The 20,966-nt window shown below is 54.2% G+C and overlaps 1 protein-coding gene across 1 annotated transcript in view; it reads left to right on the plus strand.

Moving 5' to 3' along the window:
• SMAD6 (SMAD family member 6) overlaps positions 1-20,727 on the plus strand; it is a 35,054-nt gene extending 14,327 nt beyond the window's left edge. The window contains exon 4 of the mRNA XM_080551512.1: positions 19,828-20,727. Within this exon, the coding sequence (XP_080407638.1) occupies positions 19,828-20,369 (542 nt within the window). The 3' untranslated portion in view covers positions 20,370-20,727. The remainder of the gene's footprint in view (positions 1-19,827) is intronic.
• Positions 20,728-20,966: the final 239 nt, after the last annotated feature.

Genomic DNA, 20,966 nt, shown 5'->3' on the forward strand with positions numbered 1-20,966 from the left:
CTTTCCATTTATTAAGGTCTCGTTTGCTAAGATTTTTCCACTCAAAGAGCCAAAGAATGTTAAAGACTTTCTTAAAGGAGAAAAAAAGCCAGCTGCTTTACTCTTTCACACATAGTGATGCAAACTGCTGTTGACTATTTAAGAAAGAAAAAAAATGGATATAATAAAGAACAGAATGCATTTCCTGGTTCGAAAACCAGCCCGGCAGGCACTTGAAAAGAGGTGTCACACTTGCGGCATCTGCTCGGTGGGTGCTGACAGCGCTGTGCCATCTCCTATGTGTTCACCCTGTCTCTGGAGGCTGGGGAGCGGCAGACGTGCTGCTCAGAGCACGTCGCTTTTCCTTCGTTTCCTTGTTTTTTCCCAGGCCGTTACAAAACGTGGCCAGTTCTGGTGGAGGGGCGAGTGCCCGGCTCAGACAACGGCCACTTGTGAGCTGCCGCGCCGGGCTGTGCGCTGGGAAGAATGGCGCGGTTGATCCGTCTTCCCCCGCCACAAGGCGCTGCGATCCCTGACCGGCTGTCCCCGGCGTGCCCGGGCGGCAGAGAAAGCAAACATTGACCGTGGTGGCTGTAAACGCTCCTGGCTCTGCTCTCAGCCCCTTCTGAACAAATGCCGTTGTGTCCCCGCTCCTCGCGGTGGCTGGGTGAGCACGGTCACATCTTCCTCGTGCGCTGCAGCTTGCGCCCGTTTGCTCTTTGAGCCTTGAAGTGAGCAGCACGTGAAAATGAGACAGCTGTATACTTTTTCTCCATTTTCCTTTTAAGGTGAATGGGAATCGTAGCATATCTTTTTTGCAAAAAGGGAACCGCAGAATTGCACTGTGTTTTGCCTTGTGCTCACGTTTCTTTAGAGTCTGATGCTTGCAAAAGGGAATCAAATGGATGGGGAAGGGTCTTTCCACTAATTAAGTCTAAGCAGTAAGCAGGGGAAGCGACGTACTAAAGTGTTAAAGACATTTTGAAATATCCCACAGACAATTGAATGGGCTGGCTCCTGTAGCGTCCTCCTCTTGGGCTTAAGTGGCTGATGGTGCTCTCAGCTCATGTCCAGGTGTTGCGTTGCATTGCGTTGTGTTGCATTGTGTTGCGTTGAGTTGTATTGTGTTGTGTTGGGTTGTGTTGTGTTGCGTTGCCTTGCGTTGGGACTTCTGGTGGAGTAAAAGTGGTGTGGCCCTGCTAGTATTGGCCATAGGGGAGTATGGCTTCGGCTGACCCTGCTTGTCCAAAAAGAGGAGGAGCTCTCTTCAGGCTCTGAGGAAAGCTCCAGGGACAAAGTTGAACCAGGTCTCGGAGCTTAAAGTTGCTGGTAATTACAAAAAACTCCTTATCTAGATTTCAATCCGTTTGGTTTATTTAGTGCAACAGCTTGGTGCACCCAGCTGTGCACGGAGCGAGCAGATGCAAAAAATGGGAGTTAAATGTCGTGCACCCAAACCATCCCTAGAAGATGCGTGTGTCTGCATCCTCCACTGAGGTCTCGAGCTGATAAAGGTCTCAGGGCTGATAGTGGTGCAGCCGAATCCATGAGGTTTTGATTGCAGCCCTTTCAAAGCTGGAGGACCCCTTCTAGTAAGGTTTTATGAAAGCCTGGAAGCGAGATGCCGTGGCTTGGATGGGCACGTGGGCGCCTGCCCTGGAACACAAGGGGCAGCCCTTCGTGGGGAGTCCTGGGCCTGTTTTCCCCCAAGTGTCTCAGGAAGTGCTTTCCGAGATCTGCAAAGAAAAACCAACCAACCAAGAAAAAAAAAAAAAGAAACCAACAAAACTTTATGAATCAATTGGGAAGCCAGTAAAAATTAGTAGTAACAAGCTCATTTCAATAGAAATGGGTTTGCTGCTCTGCCGGCTGCCAACCATTTATGAGACTGGCTCAGTGCCGGCGAGCAGGGTCCAGCACACTGCATCCTTCCACCCTCCTGCTGCTGGAAATAATTTGTGACTTAAAAAAAATAAATAACGCTATTGTGGAGCTTGTTTTATGGTTGGGGCCTGAGTTGGGCAAGGGTGACAGCTCCAGCTCCAGAGTTTGCAAAAGCTGGCTGGGGGCTTTCTCCTCCATCTCAAGTGGGTTTCTGCTGGGTTTCCGCAGTGCAAGCGAGGACGCTGGTGGGTGGGTGTTGGATCCACGGCACGTTCAGTCGGCTCCCCAGATCCAGGGCAAGGAGAGGAGAGCTGGGGCAGGTGGCCGTGCCGAGGCAAGAGGCTGCCATGTGTTGGGTAGCTCAGCGGCACGTAGCAAAAGCCTTACCTGGGGCAAGCAGCCTGGGTTTTGATGCTGGTGCCCCAGACGTGTCTTCTCGTGTCATGTTTCCTGCCCCGTTGGTTCGTTTTTCCTGCAGGGAACCTGCTGAAATGCTGCATGCAGGGAAGTGAACGGGCTGGTTGGTCCGAATGGCAGCGATAGCTAACTTGTTGACCTGCTGCAGTCTATAGCCATCGGTGGTAGTTGGTTGACGTGTTAGGAGTAAGCCCACCAGAGGACCCCTGTGGTGGCATGGCTGTTGTGCATCAGTAACGGCCCTTGGGAGGTGGCGTTTCCTAAAGGCCAGCGTGTTGCAGGCTTCAGGTGGCTTCTAGGGGGACGCAGGCACAGGGTTGCTGTGGTTTTTGGAGACCCCATCACAGGACGGCACCAGCCTGGCTCTTACTCCATCGCTTGGCCCCCATCCTCCTGGTTCAGCCGAAGCCATTTCGGTTTGCTGTGTGAGCTCCTGTCCTTGTGGGATGGGTGATCCTGGGACAAGGGGTGGGCAAGAGGAGGCTCAGGCTGGTTCGTGTCCCTCGACGAGCTGTAGCACGCTGGGTGCTGGCTTTCCAAGCCCAGCTGGTGCATTTGCCTCATCTTCTGGCAGACCTGAGCACAGGAGGGCTCTGTCTGCAGGACAAGGTGGCTTTGGCAAGCGAGCAGCTCAAGGCCGGGCAGGATGGGGCTGGGGGCAGCCTGGGCTGGTGGGACGTGTTCTTGCCCATCGCAGGGGGGCGGATGGCCTTTAAAACCCCTTGTGACCCAAACCATTCTGTGATTCTGAACCAGTGACACTGTCCCTCGGGGCGGGGGGGGTACGGTGTCACTCGGGCGTCCAGGCGAGGCGGTGCTGGGCCTCCCCAGCACCATCTGCTTGCACGGCGGCCTCCTCCACCCGGCCTCCTCCACCCGGCCTCCTCCACCCGGCCTCCGCCCCCGCTGCCTCCCTGCCCGCAGGCAGCTCCGCACCCAGCTCCGGGACTGGGGGGGGGCACAGCCGTTTGCACCCCCGGGGCCTGGGGTGCACGTCCCACCCGTCTTCTCTTAGCCGAGCCGATTTATACCCGGCCTCAAAAGATTTTACGGCCGTCCTCCGTAAAAAGAGAGCAGCCCGGTGCCCCGGGGCTCCCTGCTCGGGCAAACGGCTGTGACGCGAGCCGGGGATCCGTGGAAACTTCCACTCCGGAGGAGATCAAGGAAATTCCTCTGCGAGTACAAAGTAAGGTAAAGATCCTATGTGCGCGGCGAGTTGCTTTTCCCCCCATTGTTGAGCTATTTTAATGAAAGGGAAATGTCAGCAAAAGTATGTTTAAAAAAATGTCACTCACGCATGGCTGGGTTTAGAGTAAGAGCGCTCTGGGCAGCCTCTTCGCTGCTGAAACAGAAAAATTAAGCTGTGTTTTATGCCCAGATGATTACGGCCCCGTATTTTGAAATATCCCTGCTCTTTTCCACGGAGAGTCATCGCTGTGGGCCTTGGGAGCTGGACTGAATCCAGCCGCGCTCGAAAGGGTCGGTCATTCGAGACTTCTAGCATTAGAGATCTTTGCAAATCAGTTTTGCTCTCGCCGTCCTGAATTTGTTTGTGTAAAAAGCCTCGGTGGATTCGGTATGCGTCTGTGTCTTTGAAGGGCTCTGCTTCAAAGGCTGCTTGCGCTCGGTGTCCTGTGTGCTGATACTCGCTGCCCGTGCGGCTCGGCTGCCTCGCCTGGAAAAGCCTCGGCTCTCGACTGGGTTAAAACCTGCAGGAAGGAAAAGCCGAGCTTGGGGTTTGGAAGCCATCAAGGAAACTGCATGAGGGAGGGGTGAGCGAGCCTACCTGGGCTGGTTTATGGCTTAGCAGAGATAACGAGCTTTTCTTCAGCACCCGGGTGAGCGCATTGATCTGCAGGAGACAGCACGGGCTCGTCCTGGAGCTGATCCATGGGGCAAGTGCCCGGTTTGGAGGAGGCTTCCCACAGCTTGTGGTGCTTGAGGCGTGTGAATAAGCTGAGATACTGCTCAGGATGTGTAGCGTGCAGGAGCAGGGGTGGGTCCCCAAAGCGCTGTGCCTTTATCCTGACGGCGAGTCCTCGGTGTGCTGCTTCTCGTGGGTGGCACGGGCTCGTACGGGATCAGACTCGAACTGTCTGGGGTCAGGGGTGCAAAGGCAGCGGCGAGCGCTGGCGGTGCCCACCCAGACTTCATGGGTCAGGTCCCCCCTACCTGGGGTTGTTTCCGAGGTGCCACCCGGCACGGCCACGGCGAGGAGGAGCGATCTGGGCTGGCCTTTCGGAAATCGGGCACTCGAGCGCTTCCCGAGCGGTGCTCAGTGGCGCAGGTGCAGCCAAATGCCACCAGTGAAACCGCTTCCGTGTCTGCAGGTGGAAGGATCCGCTGGTGTATTTACGCTCGCGGTCCCTTTCCAGCTTGATTTTACATCCAGAGTAACCTAGGAGCATGACCCGATATCCATGGAGAGACGAAGTACCTTAGCGAGAGGTCGCAGGTGGTGATTTCTGTGCCACATCAGTGCTGCCCGGGTAGCAGTCCTCTTACTGAGGTTAATCTGATCTGATATTAGATTAATGCATAAGTCCGTGTCTGAGCCACTCTTCTGGACTCTCACTGCAGGCTACAGGGAGAAGGAGCCACTTGCAGGGTGCCGGGATGTGTCCTCGTGCCCGCCACGCCAGCGGAGGGGATTTAGGTGCTCGTGCACAGGAAACCCAAACTATTTTTAAAAGAGGGAAACGTACCGCGCTGGCTCGGCCCTGCTCTCCCCGAAATGAATGGCACAGTTCTCAGCGCCTTCAGTCGGCGCTGGACGGGGGCCATTGTTTCATAGCAGTTGGGAGCATGACGTCAGGGGCAGAAAATAGCGTTTGTTGTTATCAGAGCAAAAGTTGAGTTTCTTGCAGTCTTTTCCCCGGGCTGCCGCCCCTTCCAGCCTTCCCCGCGGGAACCCGCGCGCGGCTCCCCGGCCCCTCCTGATTGCTTTTCCAGCCCCGTTACACAACGCGCGGCTGCTTGGCTCGGTGAGCTGGTGGCGAGCAGCGTCAATAGCTGGAGATGCACAGAAAGGGGAACGGGCTTGGCTGGGCTTTTAGGGCCTTTGAGGTGAACGATGCCAAGTAAACGGGGAGTTTTGCTAACCGAAGAGCTCATGGGGAGCAGCTCAGCCGGGCGCAGTGGCGTGCAGCCACCCGGGGACCTGGTGTTGAGCGGGGCTCAGGGCTCACGGAGACAAATGTCCCCTTGGGCTTGGGGTCTGGGGCTTGAATGATGGATTTATAAAGGAAGTAAGGACAGGAGGGCTGCTAACAGCACGTGGGGGTGCTTAGCCTTCTGTCCTTGGAGGCTGCGCTGTGTCGATCAAGCTCTGCCTTAAAGGAACTTCACGTTCCCATTCATCCGCTGCTGCTGCGTTGTCCTCCGAGAAAACCCTTCAGAGCGTTTCTGCTCCAGGTTTGCTCACAGCAGGCTTTCCCCCACTTATCCTAGGTCTCTCCTAGTTGCTCTTTCCTTCAGGTTTCGCAGCACAGGCTGGGGAAGGCGCTGGGCCCCGACCCAGCTTTGCCATCGCTCTTGCCAGCGGGCGTTGAGGTGGCATTTGTGAGCTACGGTCGCTGAGAAGCAGGGAACGGGCAGAACTTCGGTGGCTCGATCCTTCCATTTGGCGTAATTGTATCGTTAGAAGAAGGAATTAACCCAGAATTTTAAGTGTTGGAGCTGTTTTGTGCCACTGATGGCGGAGTTTGTATGATCCAGGCTTGCTTCATAGCTGGTGGCAGCCTGAACAGCCCGGTAGCATCTGAAAAAGACAATTTGAGTGCCGTGGCCAGTCTCAGCTCCGAGTTACAGCTGTCTAAATCCAACCTCAGGGAAGTCAGGTGAGTTGCTTTGAATGTCTGGTCAATATTTGGGGCAGAACCTGCCTTCCCCCGTGTGCATTGGGGCAGAATTGATTTTAAAACAAGGAGGAAAATAAGGAAAATAGGTTGGTGGCTGGTGACAGGCTGCTCACTGCAGGCTGGGTGTTGGGCTGCTCCGCTTGCACCGAGCGTGGTGCTTTCCTGAAAGAATCGGTGCTTTGGAAAACGGGTCGCCTCGAAGAGCAGTGGCCGCTTGCGGAGGGCACCGGGTTATGACAATATATAGAAGCGAGCGGCGCTTCTAGAAACGCAAGGAATGTGAAAATGTTTAAATGATTTAGTAGGAGAAAACTTTATTTAAACATTTAATCGAAAAGCACGCTTTCATCTTTGAAACATCAGTGTTTGAACTTCCATCCAAGTTTTTTTCTGGGCTTTCCTTGCACTTCATCATACACAACACAAAGCCGTGCCTCGCGAATGAATAAACTCCGAGTTCCCCCTTCCCATTTGTTGTTGTTGCCTCAAACACACCTAAGTTACAGCGAGGGAGCAGTTCCGGGGCAAACTGCTGAACAAGTTGTTCCCTGCTTTAGTCAGGGAGATGCGCATTTATTTGAAGAATTGGAGCTAGAAGGTCCCGTGTCCAAGCAAACCTCATAAAACTGCACAGCTTTCCGTATGGAAACCGCCCTGGGTACAGATGCAGCTGTCAGCACGACGTTTTTTCCCCGTCACAAGCCAAAATCCACCTAGGGGAAGCGCATCTCCGTGGTGAGGGCCCGGCCGTGTTTGGGTGCAGGGGTGCAGAAGGCAGCCGGAAGAAATCCAGGTTCGGGTCAGCCCTGGCACACAGCACTCAGAAGAAACTCAGTTAATCACTTACTTCTTGAAGAAAATCACTTATTTCTTGAAGCGGGTGCTTAGTAGAGGCTGATTTTGGATGGATATTGTTGTTGCCCGTATGACGTAAAATCCAGGGCTTGAATTTCTAAGGGAAGAATCTCAGGGCTTCTGTCCAGAATGAGGGGTCCACTGTATGGCAACTCTAAATCGATTTTTTTAAAACAATGACACTGGAATTATACTTGCTGCAATGGCTTGGTGCACACACACACCTTCCATTTTGGGGTGAACGAAGGGGATCAGCTTCGTAATTATTTCCTGCCCGTTCCAGTGCAAGAAAGCACCAGCACACGAGCATGAGGCAGGATGGAGCCCGTCATCGAGCTCTGGGAGCTCTGTGCCACATCAGCCTCACCACTGCCACTTCTGGCCCGCTGGGTCCAGGATTGGCTTTGGAAATGTCCCCGTTTGTGCTCCTAAAAACGTCCCTGCGTGTGCCGCACCAGTGGCCTGCCGTGCTCCGACGTGGAGATTTACGCTCCCTAAGTACATTGTAGAAATTTTCTAAAGTAGCTTAAATATTTACACAGTAAGCATTTAAGGAAACTGTGTTATGTCTCTGAAGGAGCTGCTGCTCCTTTGGGCCCAGCAGACCATGAACAAGGTCTTTTTTTTTCTTTTTTTTTTTAATTGTCTGACCTCCAGGAATTTCTTTTTTCTTTTTCACCTAACTGTTTTGAAGCAGACAAACAAATGGAAATTCATACACAGGAACCTATAAATAATGTTAATGGCCTGGCTTGTGTCCTCAAACGCCAGGAAATTTAGAGGCACGACGGCGAGCTGGCCCTGGCCCTGGCCGGGAGGGGACGGTGGGCGAGGGCAGCGCGCGTCCCGGCGGTGCCACCCATGGGTGGCCGTCCCCAGGGAGCGACGGGTGCTGGGCACAGCCGGGGGGGCGCGTGGGGACCCGCACGTGCCAGGTCCCGTCTGGCAGGGAGAGCTGTGACCCTGGGATGCTGAGCATCGCGGGGTTTAGGGCTTTGGGTTTGACGTCCTGGTTTGCAGAGGGATGTTGGACCGCGGAGCTTTTTCTGACACCGAGGACGCGGTCGTGGTGCGGTGGTTTTGGGGACGGCGTGAGCATCCCCGGGGCGTCCAGCCCTGCATCCCTCACCACTCCTTGCCAGCCCCAGAAATGCTGTGCCAGGCCCCGGGGTGGGCTCTGGTGGCAGCCACAGCTCTGCCTGCTTTGCTTTGCCCTTGCCCCGGGGTGGACAACTTTCTTTTGCCATCAGATTGGAATTTGCAAGGCTCCAGCATTGCCGCTCCTCTTCAGCGTGCAGCAGCCTCCGGCTCGCACAGGGTCCCGGCGCCAGCAGCCCCTCGTGGGGCTCCCCAGCAGCACGTCCCTGTGCGCTTCCCGAGATGCACGTTTTCTTTCTTTCCTCCTGCTTGCACGGCAAACGGATGTTTAGATCAGAAAGGAAATCAGGTCGCTGTTTTCTCGGCTCCGCGTGCAGCAAACGGCCCTTCAAAATAACTCCTGCCTCGCGGTGCCAGGAAAAACAGCGGAGCCAAAGCGTTGCAAGCAAAGAATTGCTCCTTCTGTGAGAGCCCTCCTCTTCTGCTCCAAGTCTGCATGTCGGACCCGCTGCTTTTAGGTTTTGTTTTGAGGTTTTGAACCCCGTGAGCTGTTGCTTCCAAAGCGAAGGGATTTAGCACACAGTAGGCGCCGGATCTCGCTGGTGACTTGCTTGGACGGGGCAGCTTTGGGGTGGGAAGCTGAATTACGGGTTGTCAATTTGGGACCCAGTGCTGGGACCCAAAGTGCCTGGTGCCGTGCTGGGGTGACCGAGGCGAGGTGGCCCCGGGGGGTGGTGGTGGTGGGGAGGGACAGTGCTCCCCGGGGTGTCCCCGCGGGGCTGGGATCCCTGCAGGGGGATTTTGGCCAGCGCTGTGGGAAGAGCGCTGCAGCCTCCGCACAGCCCAGCCCGTGTGAGTCAGCCTGGGCAGGAAGGGAAAAGCTCGGCAGGTTTGGAAAAGCGGCTGGGAGGGCAGGCGATGCCCTGCCTGCACCCTGCCTGCACCCGCACCCCGCTGGTACCCAGGATGGGGTGGGTGCCACCAGCCCTTCCCCGGCTGCTGGCCCCCCAAAAAGCTGTCACCCGTTAGCCCCCGGCTGCTGGGGTGCTCTGGCTGTACAAAAACCGTGATTTTGGGGCAGAACCATGATTTTGGAGCCTGTCCCCATCTCACTGGGGACAGGCTCGGTGACGCTGCGGTGACTGCAGGCACCGGTGCGCCAGGGCGGTGCTGGGGAGCAGGGGCTTTGTTTTTCGACTTGATTTTATTTTTTTTTTCATTGGGAAATGCAGCCTCTTGCAGTCATGCTGTCACAGTTAAAATAAGGTTTAAATTACAGGGCTGGCTGTGGCTTTTTCCCTTTCTTTCAGAATTTTTGCCAACTTGCAATTTACTTAATGAAATCCTGCTATTTCGTTTAACAGGGATATTTTTTGCAGATGTTGATTTAACCCAGCTTTATAAAATATGTGAACTGTGCAGTTTCTTTCCTATTTTTAACAATTTCAGGATTCTGGTGCAGTAACACGACAGAGTTTCTAACGTCGATAGCGTGGTTTGTTTGTCCCGTGCAAAGGCTGAGGTTGAAGGCTGAGGCTTTCCGTGTCGCTCGCGGCCGCTCCTCCCCATCAGAAACGGTCAAAATGTTGCAATAACGAGCAAAAGGAATCCAAAGGAGGAAAGCGTCGAGAGTTGGAAGCTCTCTGCTGCTCCGTGCATGCGTTTCTGCAAAATCTCGGACTGGGCTTGCACGCAGTTACTCCTCAGGTGGTTTTGAGCAGGGGGTTCAAAAATACTCGTCTTTATCTGCTATATAGATGAGCCGTAGGAGAACAGAAAGAGGAACGGGGCTCTCCCCAGTGGTTGACAGGCTGTGTTTTTAATGTATTTCCCCAAATACGCCTCACTTTATTTTTTGAGCTCGGTTTCCCTGGAGGGGAGAGGAATTCGGCATTTCTCCGTTAGCGCTTGGCTGAGCTGGGGGGCGCAGTCTTGAGCTCGTTAGCCGTAACGAAGCGCTCATGTGCTCCGGTAATCTCCCTGCCTTTGATTTACAAAGAGCCCGACCTGCTCTGCCTCCCTCCTGCTCCAGCCCCTCGACGGGAAAGGCAGGCACGAAGCATCTCGGGGACACCCCCGGAGGAGCTGCAGCCAGGATCCTGGAACAAACCCGCCCTGGAAAAGATCACTTTTAGCCTTAAATTTCAGCTGCCCCCACAAACAAGGACGGCTCGTTCAAGGAGGGTGGGAGGGTTTTTCACCCAAACAGAGCCCTTCTTTGCCGACACCCGCTCGTACACCCGGTGCCGTTGGCTGGGTTATGTTGAGTGAGCGTTACTGGAAATGGGAGCCCTGGAGCCCCGTCCCCACTGTAACACATCCGTCCCCTTCCCTTCGGACACCCAGAGGGAAGCAGGAGAGTCGGGGTGGCTGGGATTCGTGTCAGTGCGGCGGGACGCGATGCATCCCACTGAGCTGTGCGTATTTTGGTATTTTCCTTTTTTTTTTTTTTTTTTTTTTTAAGGAACTGTGGTTTTCAGAAATGAAAACAAACGCTCCGTGGCCAGGGAGGGTGAGGAGCGTGAGTCACCTCCACTGGCCGCGCGCACACACGCGGCGAGGAGCTCTGCTGGCTCGCAGATCATCATGAGATGCTTTTGGGGACTCGTGGAGACCCCGCGCTGCTGTCCCGCGGGGGCCTGCAAACGTCGTGGGGGTTACAGAAATGCTGCTTCACCTCGTCCCGCCCCTGCTTATCCCTTGCAGAATGGGAGGCTTGGTGGTCACGGCCATCGCGGTGGCACAAGTCCTCCCAGGAGGCAGAAATGGCCAGCGTGGCATCCTCGCTGCTTGGCTGGTGAGGATGAGGGACTGGCTATGGGGCTTGGATCCGGAGAGGCTGAAGTCATTGTTTAGTCTTTGCTTGAAGCGGGAGTAAGAGCCCATGGATGTTGGCCACGAGCAATCGGTGGTGGAGCAAGCCGCTCGCTGCAGGGAAGGGCTGGAATAGCCCCAGAAGATGTTTACACACAAATACATGAAGCAGCTATCGGAAAATCTGGCGTGTGGGGGTGCACACGCATGCACGCAGCCCTCTGCACGTTCGGCCTGGCTGCGGCCGTGCAGACGTGCGGGAGCGAGCGGGCGCGGGAGGGCAGGAGCCGTCCCCAGCACCCCGCCACTATCCCATCGCGTTGCAGTGCTCTCCACCACGTAACACCCCCGGGACCTTCCCTTAGAGACGTAGCCCTTCGGCGTGTCTTGCACACAGCGGGGATTGTTTCCTTGCGAAATCTAAGGTCTTTAAATTTCTGCTAAATTTCTGCAAAGCCGCCGCAAGGGGACTCAGAGCGAACGCGGGCGAGCGCAGCCGCGATGCTGCAGCCCCGGGGCTCAGCCAGGCAGCGAGACCGGGGGCGAGATCTGGCTGGAGAAGGGTCCTGGGCTTTGGGCGATGAGAACAGAGCCTGGATTTCTGTGCTGCTCGCAGCCCCTGCCTGGTTCCTGTATCTGGAAGGGCACTGCGAAAAAAACTGTATAAAGGTAGCTTGGGGAGGATTGGTAAGCCTGCGGGGAGGTGACAGCCAGAGCCCTTTTGGGGAGCGAGGAGGGGTTGGGATGTGGGACCTGCAGCCAGTGCGGGCATCAGGGAAGGTTTTGGGGGAAAATCCGAGGTTTTGGTTCTCCCAGCACTCCCAGGCTGGGATCTGGGGGCTGTGCAGGGACAGACTCTGCATCCAGGCGGCCAGGGAGGAGCAAAGCATCTCGTTCCCAGCCCCCTTGGACAAAAACACTTGACGGGCTCCTGCTTGTTGCACCCGGGGAGCCTCTCCAGCCCAGCACTCCTCCGTGGCAGCTTGTTTTCCAGGTTGGTGATAGCTCCTGCAGCTCTTGCAGTCCTTGACACTCACCGTTGGGTTGGCATCCAGCCGACAGACATCTGTCTGCAGCGCCCAGCATCGCAAAGATGCTGCTCAGGGCTGCACGGTGGCCTCAAGCCGGCCAGATCAGGGTGGCCTTGGTTTTTTTTTGCTGTTCTCACGTCGCCTGCCCCCTCCAGATCCCCTCCACTTGTTTGCAGGCGTCGCAGTGATAGAGAGGAGAGCAGGTGGAGGCTGCGCCTGTGCTCACACTGGAGGAGGTGGCTCAGGCTGTGGTGCGGTCCCAGGCTCTTAAAATACAGCTGGCGGTGGTGCTTGAGTTGGTGTGGCTTGGATTGTCCTCTCAGGGAAGCATCTCCGCTCGCTTTCTGGTTAGGAAATGCAGAAAAGCACGGTGAAACTGGTGCACTCTCAGCTGGCTTTGTAGTCCAGCGCGAGCGCTGCAGCCCCAAGTCCCCAGCACTGCTGGGGGTGCAGGGTTTGTGCCTGGGGCAGGGCCCCGCTGGGAGGCACAGAGCTTCCATCTCCTGGACACAGCCGATTGTGGTGGGCAGGATGGAGCCGAGCTGGAATTTGGGGCTGGGACTGTGCTGGGGGTGGCAGGAGATGGGGTTTGGGGAGCTGGTGCGGCTTTCGCTGCATGCACGCATATCCGTGCCTTCTGTTTGGAGGCACTCAGTGCTCTGAATTGTGCAACAAGTAGAGTTTAAGAAGGTCTTCTTTTAAAAAAATACACCGTTTTCTTTCTGTGGTGGGCCGAGGGATGTGCGTGTGGCATCCTGAGTGGTTCTGCTGCTGCTGCCGCAGATGCTTCAGTAATTTTAGTGAGCGTGGGGAGCAGGAAGGTTTGAGCATCCTCAGAGGCATCTCTGCCACCATCTTTTTGACGTTCTCACCACACCAGTGTCTGGCTTCCCAAAACTGCTCCGTAACCTCAGCATCGCAGCCCCCCTGGGCGGAAAACCCTCGGCTTAGTGCTGGTGGGCACCACGCACACCTCGGATCCAGACGCAGAGGAGAATTGTTCCCATTTTTCTTCAGAGGAACCTAGTAATTAATTTTTGTTTTTAAAACACTTGGAAGCTCTCGGCTGCAACTGCTCCACAAGCAAAAACTGTTGTTATTTACAAACACCCTTTTCCAGTATGTTTCTTCTATGGGATGCTCCGAGTTGTGGCAGTGTTTCCAGCTTCTGGCCATGGAGCAGATGATTTTCCTTCCCGAGAGGATCCCCAGGGATCTCAAGGAGCACCCAGAGCTGCTCTGACATGGCCAGCTCCAAAGCCAGCGGCACAGATGGCTTCAAACGAGAGCAGAGCTCAGCGGCTCCCATGGGATTTGCCACATTTTGCTTACAGGGTCATTTGGAGGAGCTGAAAACTTAGGAGTGCTTGACCTAAAAATAAAAAAAAAGGGATTTTTTTTTTCTCCCATTTCTTTGCGGCAGCCTCCCCTTGTCTCTCACTACTTCCCTGCGGAGAGCACTCAAGGAATGAGGCTTTTCCCCTGGTTTTAGTGCATTTTGTGCGCCATGCCCAGCGAACAAAGCCGACCCCTGCTAGGCACCGCTGGGGAGATTCTCAGCAAACCTCCCGATATTACGGCACATCGGTTCGCGCAGTCCCCAAACCCGGGATTTCGCAGGGCTCGGACGTGCCCAGGGCTGGCTTCCAGGAGTGGAGAAACCTCAGCCAAATTACGGCTGATGACAGGTCTGGTGCTTTCATAATTGGCAGCGACTGCAGGTGATTACTTTCTGGGCTGCTTTTGAAGATGTATTTACATTGTTGTGTTTGCTTCGACGTGCCAGGCACAGCGCGGTTCATGCACAACGCCTGCAAGAGAAGCCGAGGTTACACCGAGACTGCTCGACTCAAAAAAAAAAATCACCCAAATCTCCAAAAACACTGGCCTCGGAAGGAACGCATAAAAACGTCAGTGAAAATACCTGAGTGATGCTTTTCCAGTTTTCTTACTTTTGGGGCTTTTTTCACCCTTGGCTGAAAAGACCTTTGGAAACCATACAGGGGAGATGGAAAAAAAAATTTCCTAAAATCCCTTGAACAACCGTCTGGACTGCGTATTTAACGGCTAGAGGAGGTACAGCGGAAACAACCCCCTCGAGTTTAGCTTGAAAATAACCCAACTGATGATGGCTTATGAATTTCAGGGCAGAACTAAACCCGGCCTGCGTTTGTCTTTGAAGGATATCAGAAATCAGCACGAGCTGATGATTTTACGGAGTGGTTCCTTCTATGCACAGAAAATTGTTTTCGTCCTCGTTCTTGGCGTTGGCCGCTGCCCTGTGTTGCTTTTGTTTCTCGGGCTGCCATGGAAATGTCCCCCTTTCCCCCCAGGCCTCTCCACGCGCCTCTTCCACCGGCTCTGTTGCCCGCCAGACCCTATTTTTTGAACTAATTTAATTAATTAACCCAGCGCAAGTGTTCTTCTGAGTTAATCATCTACTGGGTTAACGAATTAAATCGGCTCATGGAGGAGGCTGGGGAGCGCCAGAGCCCTGGTCCAAGGTAAGGGCCGGAGGAGGAGGAGGAGGAGGAGGAAGGTGCCAGGAGCACGTGCAGGGGATGGAGGAGCTGGGACCCCTGGGCCATGTGGCGGTGCCACCAGGCCAGTCGCACTGTGAAATCCTGCTTCATACCCGAGGCGAATGGAGCCGTACACCTCAGCCTGGCAGGGAGCCGGACGCTCTGCAGCACGGGGAAGGCACAAACCGTGAGGAGAAGGCCGAGGAAGAAGCCTGGGGCCGTCCAACCTCCGCTCCCCCCTTCTCCTCGGCCTAGCCCCTGGTCCCGCCACAGCACGAGCTTCTTGCTTCAGCAGGGAGACCAAGAACTGAACAGAAGAAGGGATCGGGCTGTCCTGGTCCTCACGTGGGCTCCCCGTGGCTTCTGCTGAGGGGCAGCAAAGGGAACCTGCCTCGCTCCACTGGTGGCCCTGGGGCCACCACAGCCTGGCTCCTTCCCTCTCCCCACCTGCATGCTGGCGGCCTTGGGACGGCCCCGGGACCACTCCCGGGCCAATGCTGGAGCTGGTAGAGTGGCTGCAGCCCCTCCAAGTCTGGGGGTGTCCCTCAGGTCCCTCAGGACCCCCCTTGCTCCCTGCAAGGGCACACAGGGCTGGGTGGCACGTCCCCTTTCCCCGGTGCCCGCATCCTGCTCCGGTGCTGGCCGCAGCGTGCGGGCTCTCGGAGGGGGCTGAGTGGCACATTCCAGCTGAAACTTGTAAGGCTGAGGTATTTTAAGTATATTGGCTTAACGAAAATGGTTGTGAGCTTTGCTGGGGCAGATTGACAATTAATTTTTTATTTTTTTTTTTTTTGCAGGGCCATAAAAATTCCATTTCTGCCGTGGAAAGTTTTAACCTCTTCCTTGCCCCGGAGCTTGTTTCTGAGGGCATTAATCAGGGATTTGAGCCGACGGCTCCCTGGTGAACTGTTAAAAGCTTTGGGGGAAATGTGTGTGTTCTTTGTGCCGGGCTCTTTATCTGGAGCCCGCTCCCGGTGCCCCCTTGGATGGCTGTCCCCATCCTGCTGCCGTGCCCTGGGTGCTGGAAACACACTCCTGGGCTGTGGCACAGGGCAGAACAAAGGCTCAGACTGGGGCTACGGTGGAGTAAAATTGAATGGGAAGAGCTTGGCCATGGAGTAACAGATGTGATGGAGCTCAGTGGCCTTGGGAGCCTTAGGAACAACTTGGGAGTAGCGTGGGGCATGAAAACGGGGCAGGGGCTGAGTCACTTGTGAACATCCCCCTGCGTCCCCTCAGGACTCCCACCCAGGACCCCTCCAGGTGCTGGACGTGTATTTGAGTCCTCGTCATATTTGCAGCGTGCTGTGATTTTTTGTTTTTTTTTTTTTTAACATGTGTGGTCTTCCCTGTGGGTGACCCGCCGACAAGTTTTGGAAAGCCCATGAGCAAGATTTGGGGTTACGCGGTGTAAAGGAGGCTGATGGCTCGTGGGGAGCTCTATGAAAAGCCACCCAGCGTGATTCGGGGCTGTTTCAGGCAGAGTCAGCGCAAAAATGGGAATATTCCTCAAAGCACGGCGGCGATGGAGAATCCCGCTTCATATACCCACCGAGCACCCCTGCGGGCTGGCAGCTGCCATCGCAGGATGGTATTCGGGGAGAAATGGGGGCACCACTCCCTTTTCACCCCATTTCTGGGGCCCCGTCGTCACCAGGTTCGGTTTTGCAAGGGGACCCGCAGCAAGGGTCTTCCATCCCATCCCATCCTGCCTCTAAGTGCGACACCAAGCTGTAGGCAGGGACTATTTTGGAAAAAGCATCTTTCTTTTTTCCCTTCTAATGAACTGCTTTGAACCCTGCTGGCGTAAAGCACTGTCAAATCCCAAATCATGTGAAACCTCCCGTTATTTTCTTTACCTCCACGCTCCGCGGGGAGTGAACACAGTGAGCGCTTACAGCGTGTGCTCTTTGCATTTATTCTCCTACCCGGCTCCCACTCGCCCGAGCCGTGCAAGACCTTTTTCCCGTTAAGTTCTGGTTTTGATTCTCCGTCTCGCTTCCTATCTTGTTTTTTTTATCTCAAATTGTTTGAATTTCCTTTTGGATGTGCCTGCTGCAAGGCGCTGCTGCGGCAGAGGAAATGGTGACTGGGAGGAACGAGCCCACGAGTAAACAAGAGCCGGAGTTTCAGCGCGTACGTCTGATCGATGGAGGTGGCTCTGATGGAGGAGATAGCCCTGACGCCAGCCCGAAATGTAGCTGTTAGAAGTTGTAGCCGCCTACAATGATAGTTGTTAAAAATGCGGCGTATACCATCGAGGGAGGCACGGCTGGACTAAAATATTTTCCTTTCTTCAAAAAGAAAGGCAACAAGCACGCCTCTGTTCCAGGGGGAGAAGGGGAAAAAAAAAAGTATTAAAAAAAAAAAAAAGTGGGTGTTGTTGTCTGTGCATAAAGGGCAGCATGGAAAAAGAGGAGGAAAAATGGAATATTTATTTAAATTGCTTTTCTGCCGGCCGCCCCTGCTGTCTGCTGAGTGGTAGCGGCTAATAGCTGGAGGCGAAACTAATACTTGGCAGCGGATAAGACACAGCACAGGCCCCCTTGTATTAGGGGCTTGCTGAAGTGCTTGCTTTATGTCAGGGCCCGCAAGATGAGTTCATCTTTCCAGGGTTTGTTTGAAAGCACTGGGAGATAAAAGAAGGCGCAGGAGCCCGCGTGGCCGGGGCACGGGAAGGGTCCTGCGGAAGGCTCGGGGTCAGAGCCTCGGTGCTGAGCCTCGAGGTGTCTCCTCGAGGTGTCTCGGTGTGCCCACGGGCCTTCCGCAAGGCGTCTCGGATTCTAGATGCAGCAAAGCACGAGGTGGAAAAAAACCTTCCGATTTTCAGCCCGTGCGTAGATTGACATTTTCACCCCAAAATGTTTGCCCGTTCCTGGAAAGCAGATGTGGCACTGGGGGTGGTGACACCCAAATCAGCCTTGTGCTGCTTTCCTCCTGAGGTTTGAAGTTATCCCATTCTTAAAGGAAGGGAAATTTGGGGGCTGAGTGGTAATTTTTAATAATTGCGATAACAAACCCTACCTACCCAAATGCTTGGTGGAAGTCGAGAGATGAAACATGCAGGTGATTGCTGCTCCATCCAAATCTCTGTTCTGGGTGGAGGTGGAGGGTCAGGCGGGCACCAGGGGCCTGGGGGTTTCTGACCCAGAGCTGTGTGACTCTTGTCCTCCTCCCCTCACCCTCCGTGTGCCCGTGGCTGGAGCTTTGCAGGCAGCACCGGGCACTCAGGAGGAGTCGGGTCCAGCCAGCGGTGTGTGGTGGTGAGCGTGGATTTGGCACGTTCATCTCGTGGTCACTGGTGAAGTCCCCATCACCCTTTTGGAGTGCATTTCGTTGTTCCTTCGGTTCCTGGGCATCCAGGGCTGGGAGGTCATTTGAGATGGAAAAGCAAATGCAGGTTGTCGTCCAAAGAGCAAGGAAAAGGGGAAAAACCTTTGCGTTTGCTGATTTTTGTCTAAATAGAGCCCATGTCACGGGCTGTCCCAAACAGGGAGCAAGAAGAGGCACTTGGAGCTCAAAGAGGAGCACAAAACGCACTTTGGAGACTTGTGGCTCTTTGTAATTGCTCCATCCAGGAACGGGCCGGTGGCTGCGGAGCAGCTGCTTGGTCAACATCTCTCCTGGCTTTCTCCTGCTCTTGCTGTGGGTTTGAAGACAAAAGCAGCCCCAGCTGAAGCGTGTCCCCATTTAGCCTGGCCATTGCCACATCTGTAGGGTCACACGCTGCAGGGCCCGCATTTTCCCATGGCTTTAGGAGGCCCAGGACATCAGCTCCAGCATTAGGAGGCACAAAGCTGTTGTTGTGCTCCTCCATGGTAGGTCACCAGAAATGCAGGGAGAGTTTCCTTCCCTATTCTGGATACAGCACACATCACACCAAAATGGGGTCGTTGGCGTCTCTGTGGGTTCCTATAAATTATTTGAACAGATATGGGGGGGGAAAGGGTCTGATCTGTCGTTCTGGTGGGGGTTTGGACCACGTGGAGCGGTCGGTGTGAGATGATGAGCATTGCCTGCGGCCAAGGGCATCCTGCTGGCTCTGCCTCCTCCCTGCTTGCACGATTACCCCCATCTCCCTCCCCTTAAATTTGCACAGTTACAACTCAAGTTAAAGTCTAACAAAGCCGCTTAATTCAAAGATCGTTAATGGGGAGGGGAGCCCATTCCCCTCCGGGGGAATTTGAGCCTGAAAAGAAACGGGGCTGCGGGGCTGTGCTTGAAATCCGGTGCGTCAATGGGGTCTCTGAAGCAAAATAATGGCATCACCCCGCGTGCGAGTTAATCAGACTTGATGGCACGGAGGCGGAGGGGTCAGCAGGCCGCGGGCGCGTGATATATTGTCAGGGAGCTTAATGCCGGACGTAGAGCAGGGCAGAGCTCGCTTGAAATCCCAGAGCGGTTTTCTTTTACCTGGAGGCAGGAGCAGGGCTGATGTCTAGCAAGAGGTTAATTCGCCCCCTCCGGGGCCCTTGTGGGGCTGAGGTTCCCATGTTCCTTCTGGAGGCATCATAAAAACTCCATTGAGCTTTGAGCAGATTTCTGGCAATCTGCATCCCTCCCATCTTCCCTAAATGTAATTCCGAGAAAGAAAAGACGTTTCTTATTGTTCTGGAGAGAATTCCAGTGGCTTTATAGGAGGACATGTATAGTTCAGGGAAACTACTCCCCCTTGGTATGAAATGCCTGCTCAGATTTCGTGTTCCCCCCGTGGGAACATCAGCATTGCTGTTGAAGAATATTACGTAGCAGAGCTGCTGCCGGGTTGCTCACCCGAGCAGTTCGTGGACATCCTCGGCGTTTCAGCTCAACCCAAGTTTGCCTTTGGACATGGGGGTGCAGCACCACAGCAGTGCTGGAGGAGCTTGGGGACCTGCCAAGCTCAGGGGTGGCCAGACCATGGAGGTGGTATCGGGGTACGTTGTCCCAGCGGGCTCTGGGTGCTGCAAGTGGGCGCATCTTGAGTTCGTGGGGTCCTGGCTGCTGGTTGCAGAGCTGAGCATTGAATTAGAGAGAGAAAGGGGTGTTGGGCTCCGTGGGAGCTGGAGGGTGGACCACTGGGGCACCAGCCCTTCCTTGAGCCTTCTTTCCTGGGGCCATTTGACAGAATTGGTTGAAGACAGGCATTGGGTTAAAGACGAGCTTGGTGTTGAAGAAGAGCTTTGGGTTGAAGACGAGCTTTGGGTTAAAGATGAGCTTTGGATTGACGACGAGCTTTGGGTTAAAGACGATCTTTGGGTTGAAGCCAAGTTTTGTTCCCACAAGAACAGAGCTGGTGGGTGGGAAAAACCATTCGTTTGCCCTCGATACTTGTCTTCTCCCAGGTGTCCACAGAAAACCTGACTCTTGCTCTGCTTTCCCCCGCAGATGCCAGCACGTCGCCCGATGCCGTGAAAAGGAGCCATTGGTGCAACGTGGCCTACTGGGAGCACCGGACGCGCGTCGGCCGCCTCTACACAGTGTACGAACAGTCTGTCAGTATATTTTATGACCTACCTCAAGGAAACGGCTTCTGCCTCGGACAGCTAAACCTGGAAAACAGGAGCGAGACTGTGAGAAGGACTCGAAGTAAAATCGGTTACGGGATTTTACTTAGCAAAGAACCGGACGGTGTGTGGGCTTACAATCGCAGCGAGCATCCCATCTTTGTCAACTCCCCGACACTGGACATCCCCAACTGTAGGACTTTGATAGTGCGCAAGGTGATGCCGGGCTATTCCATCAAGGTGTTTGACTACGAGAAGTCCTGCCTCTTGCAGCACACCGCTGAGCTGGATTACGCGGACGGGCCCTACGACCCCAACAGCGTGCGGATCAGCTTCGCCAAGGGCTGGGGGCCCTGTTACTCGAGACAGTTCATCACGTCGTGTCCGTGTTGGCTGGAGATTTTGCTCAGTAACAATCGATAACGGTCAGCCTCTGACGCAAGGAAAAGAAAAAAAAAAAGACGCAGACTATCCCAAATATCACCTACCTAGATTTAATATAAAGTTTTATATATTATATGAAAATATATATTATACTTGTAATTATGGAGTCATTTTTACAATGTAATTATTTATGTATGGTGCAATGTGTATATGGACAAAAAACAGAAAATGCACTTTGGCTTATATAATTCTTTCAATACAGATTTTTTAAAAAAAAATTATACAGCAAAAATAGGAGAAAGCCCTAATTTTGATGTATGGTTTTTTTGAAAATATTATTAATACCCAGACAAAAAGCTAATACCAGTCACTCATTGATAATAAAGTATTCGCATTATAGGGGGGTTTTTTAATTGTCTTTTTTTTTTGTCTTTTTTTTTTTCCCTGACTGAAGTTCAGAGCAGCATCTGCTCAGGCTGTGCAGTCAGGAGGGATGTCCAAAGGGGTGACTGCTGTCCCCCATCCCAGCCAGGCCCCTTAGAAAAATGGTCAGTTGCTGGCAGGCTGCAGCTGTGTCCAAGAGGAGGGGAAATGGGGACAGTGTGAGAGCGGGGAGCAAACAGAAGGTGAGAGGGA

This window comes from Anser brachyrhynchus, assembly GCF_964034855.1.
Source record: "Anser brachyrhynchus genome assembly, chromosome: 11".
Lineage (NCBI taxonomy): Eukaryota > Metazoa > Chordata > Aves > Anseriformes > Anatidae > Anser > Anser brachyrhynchus.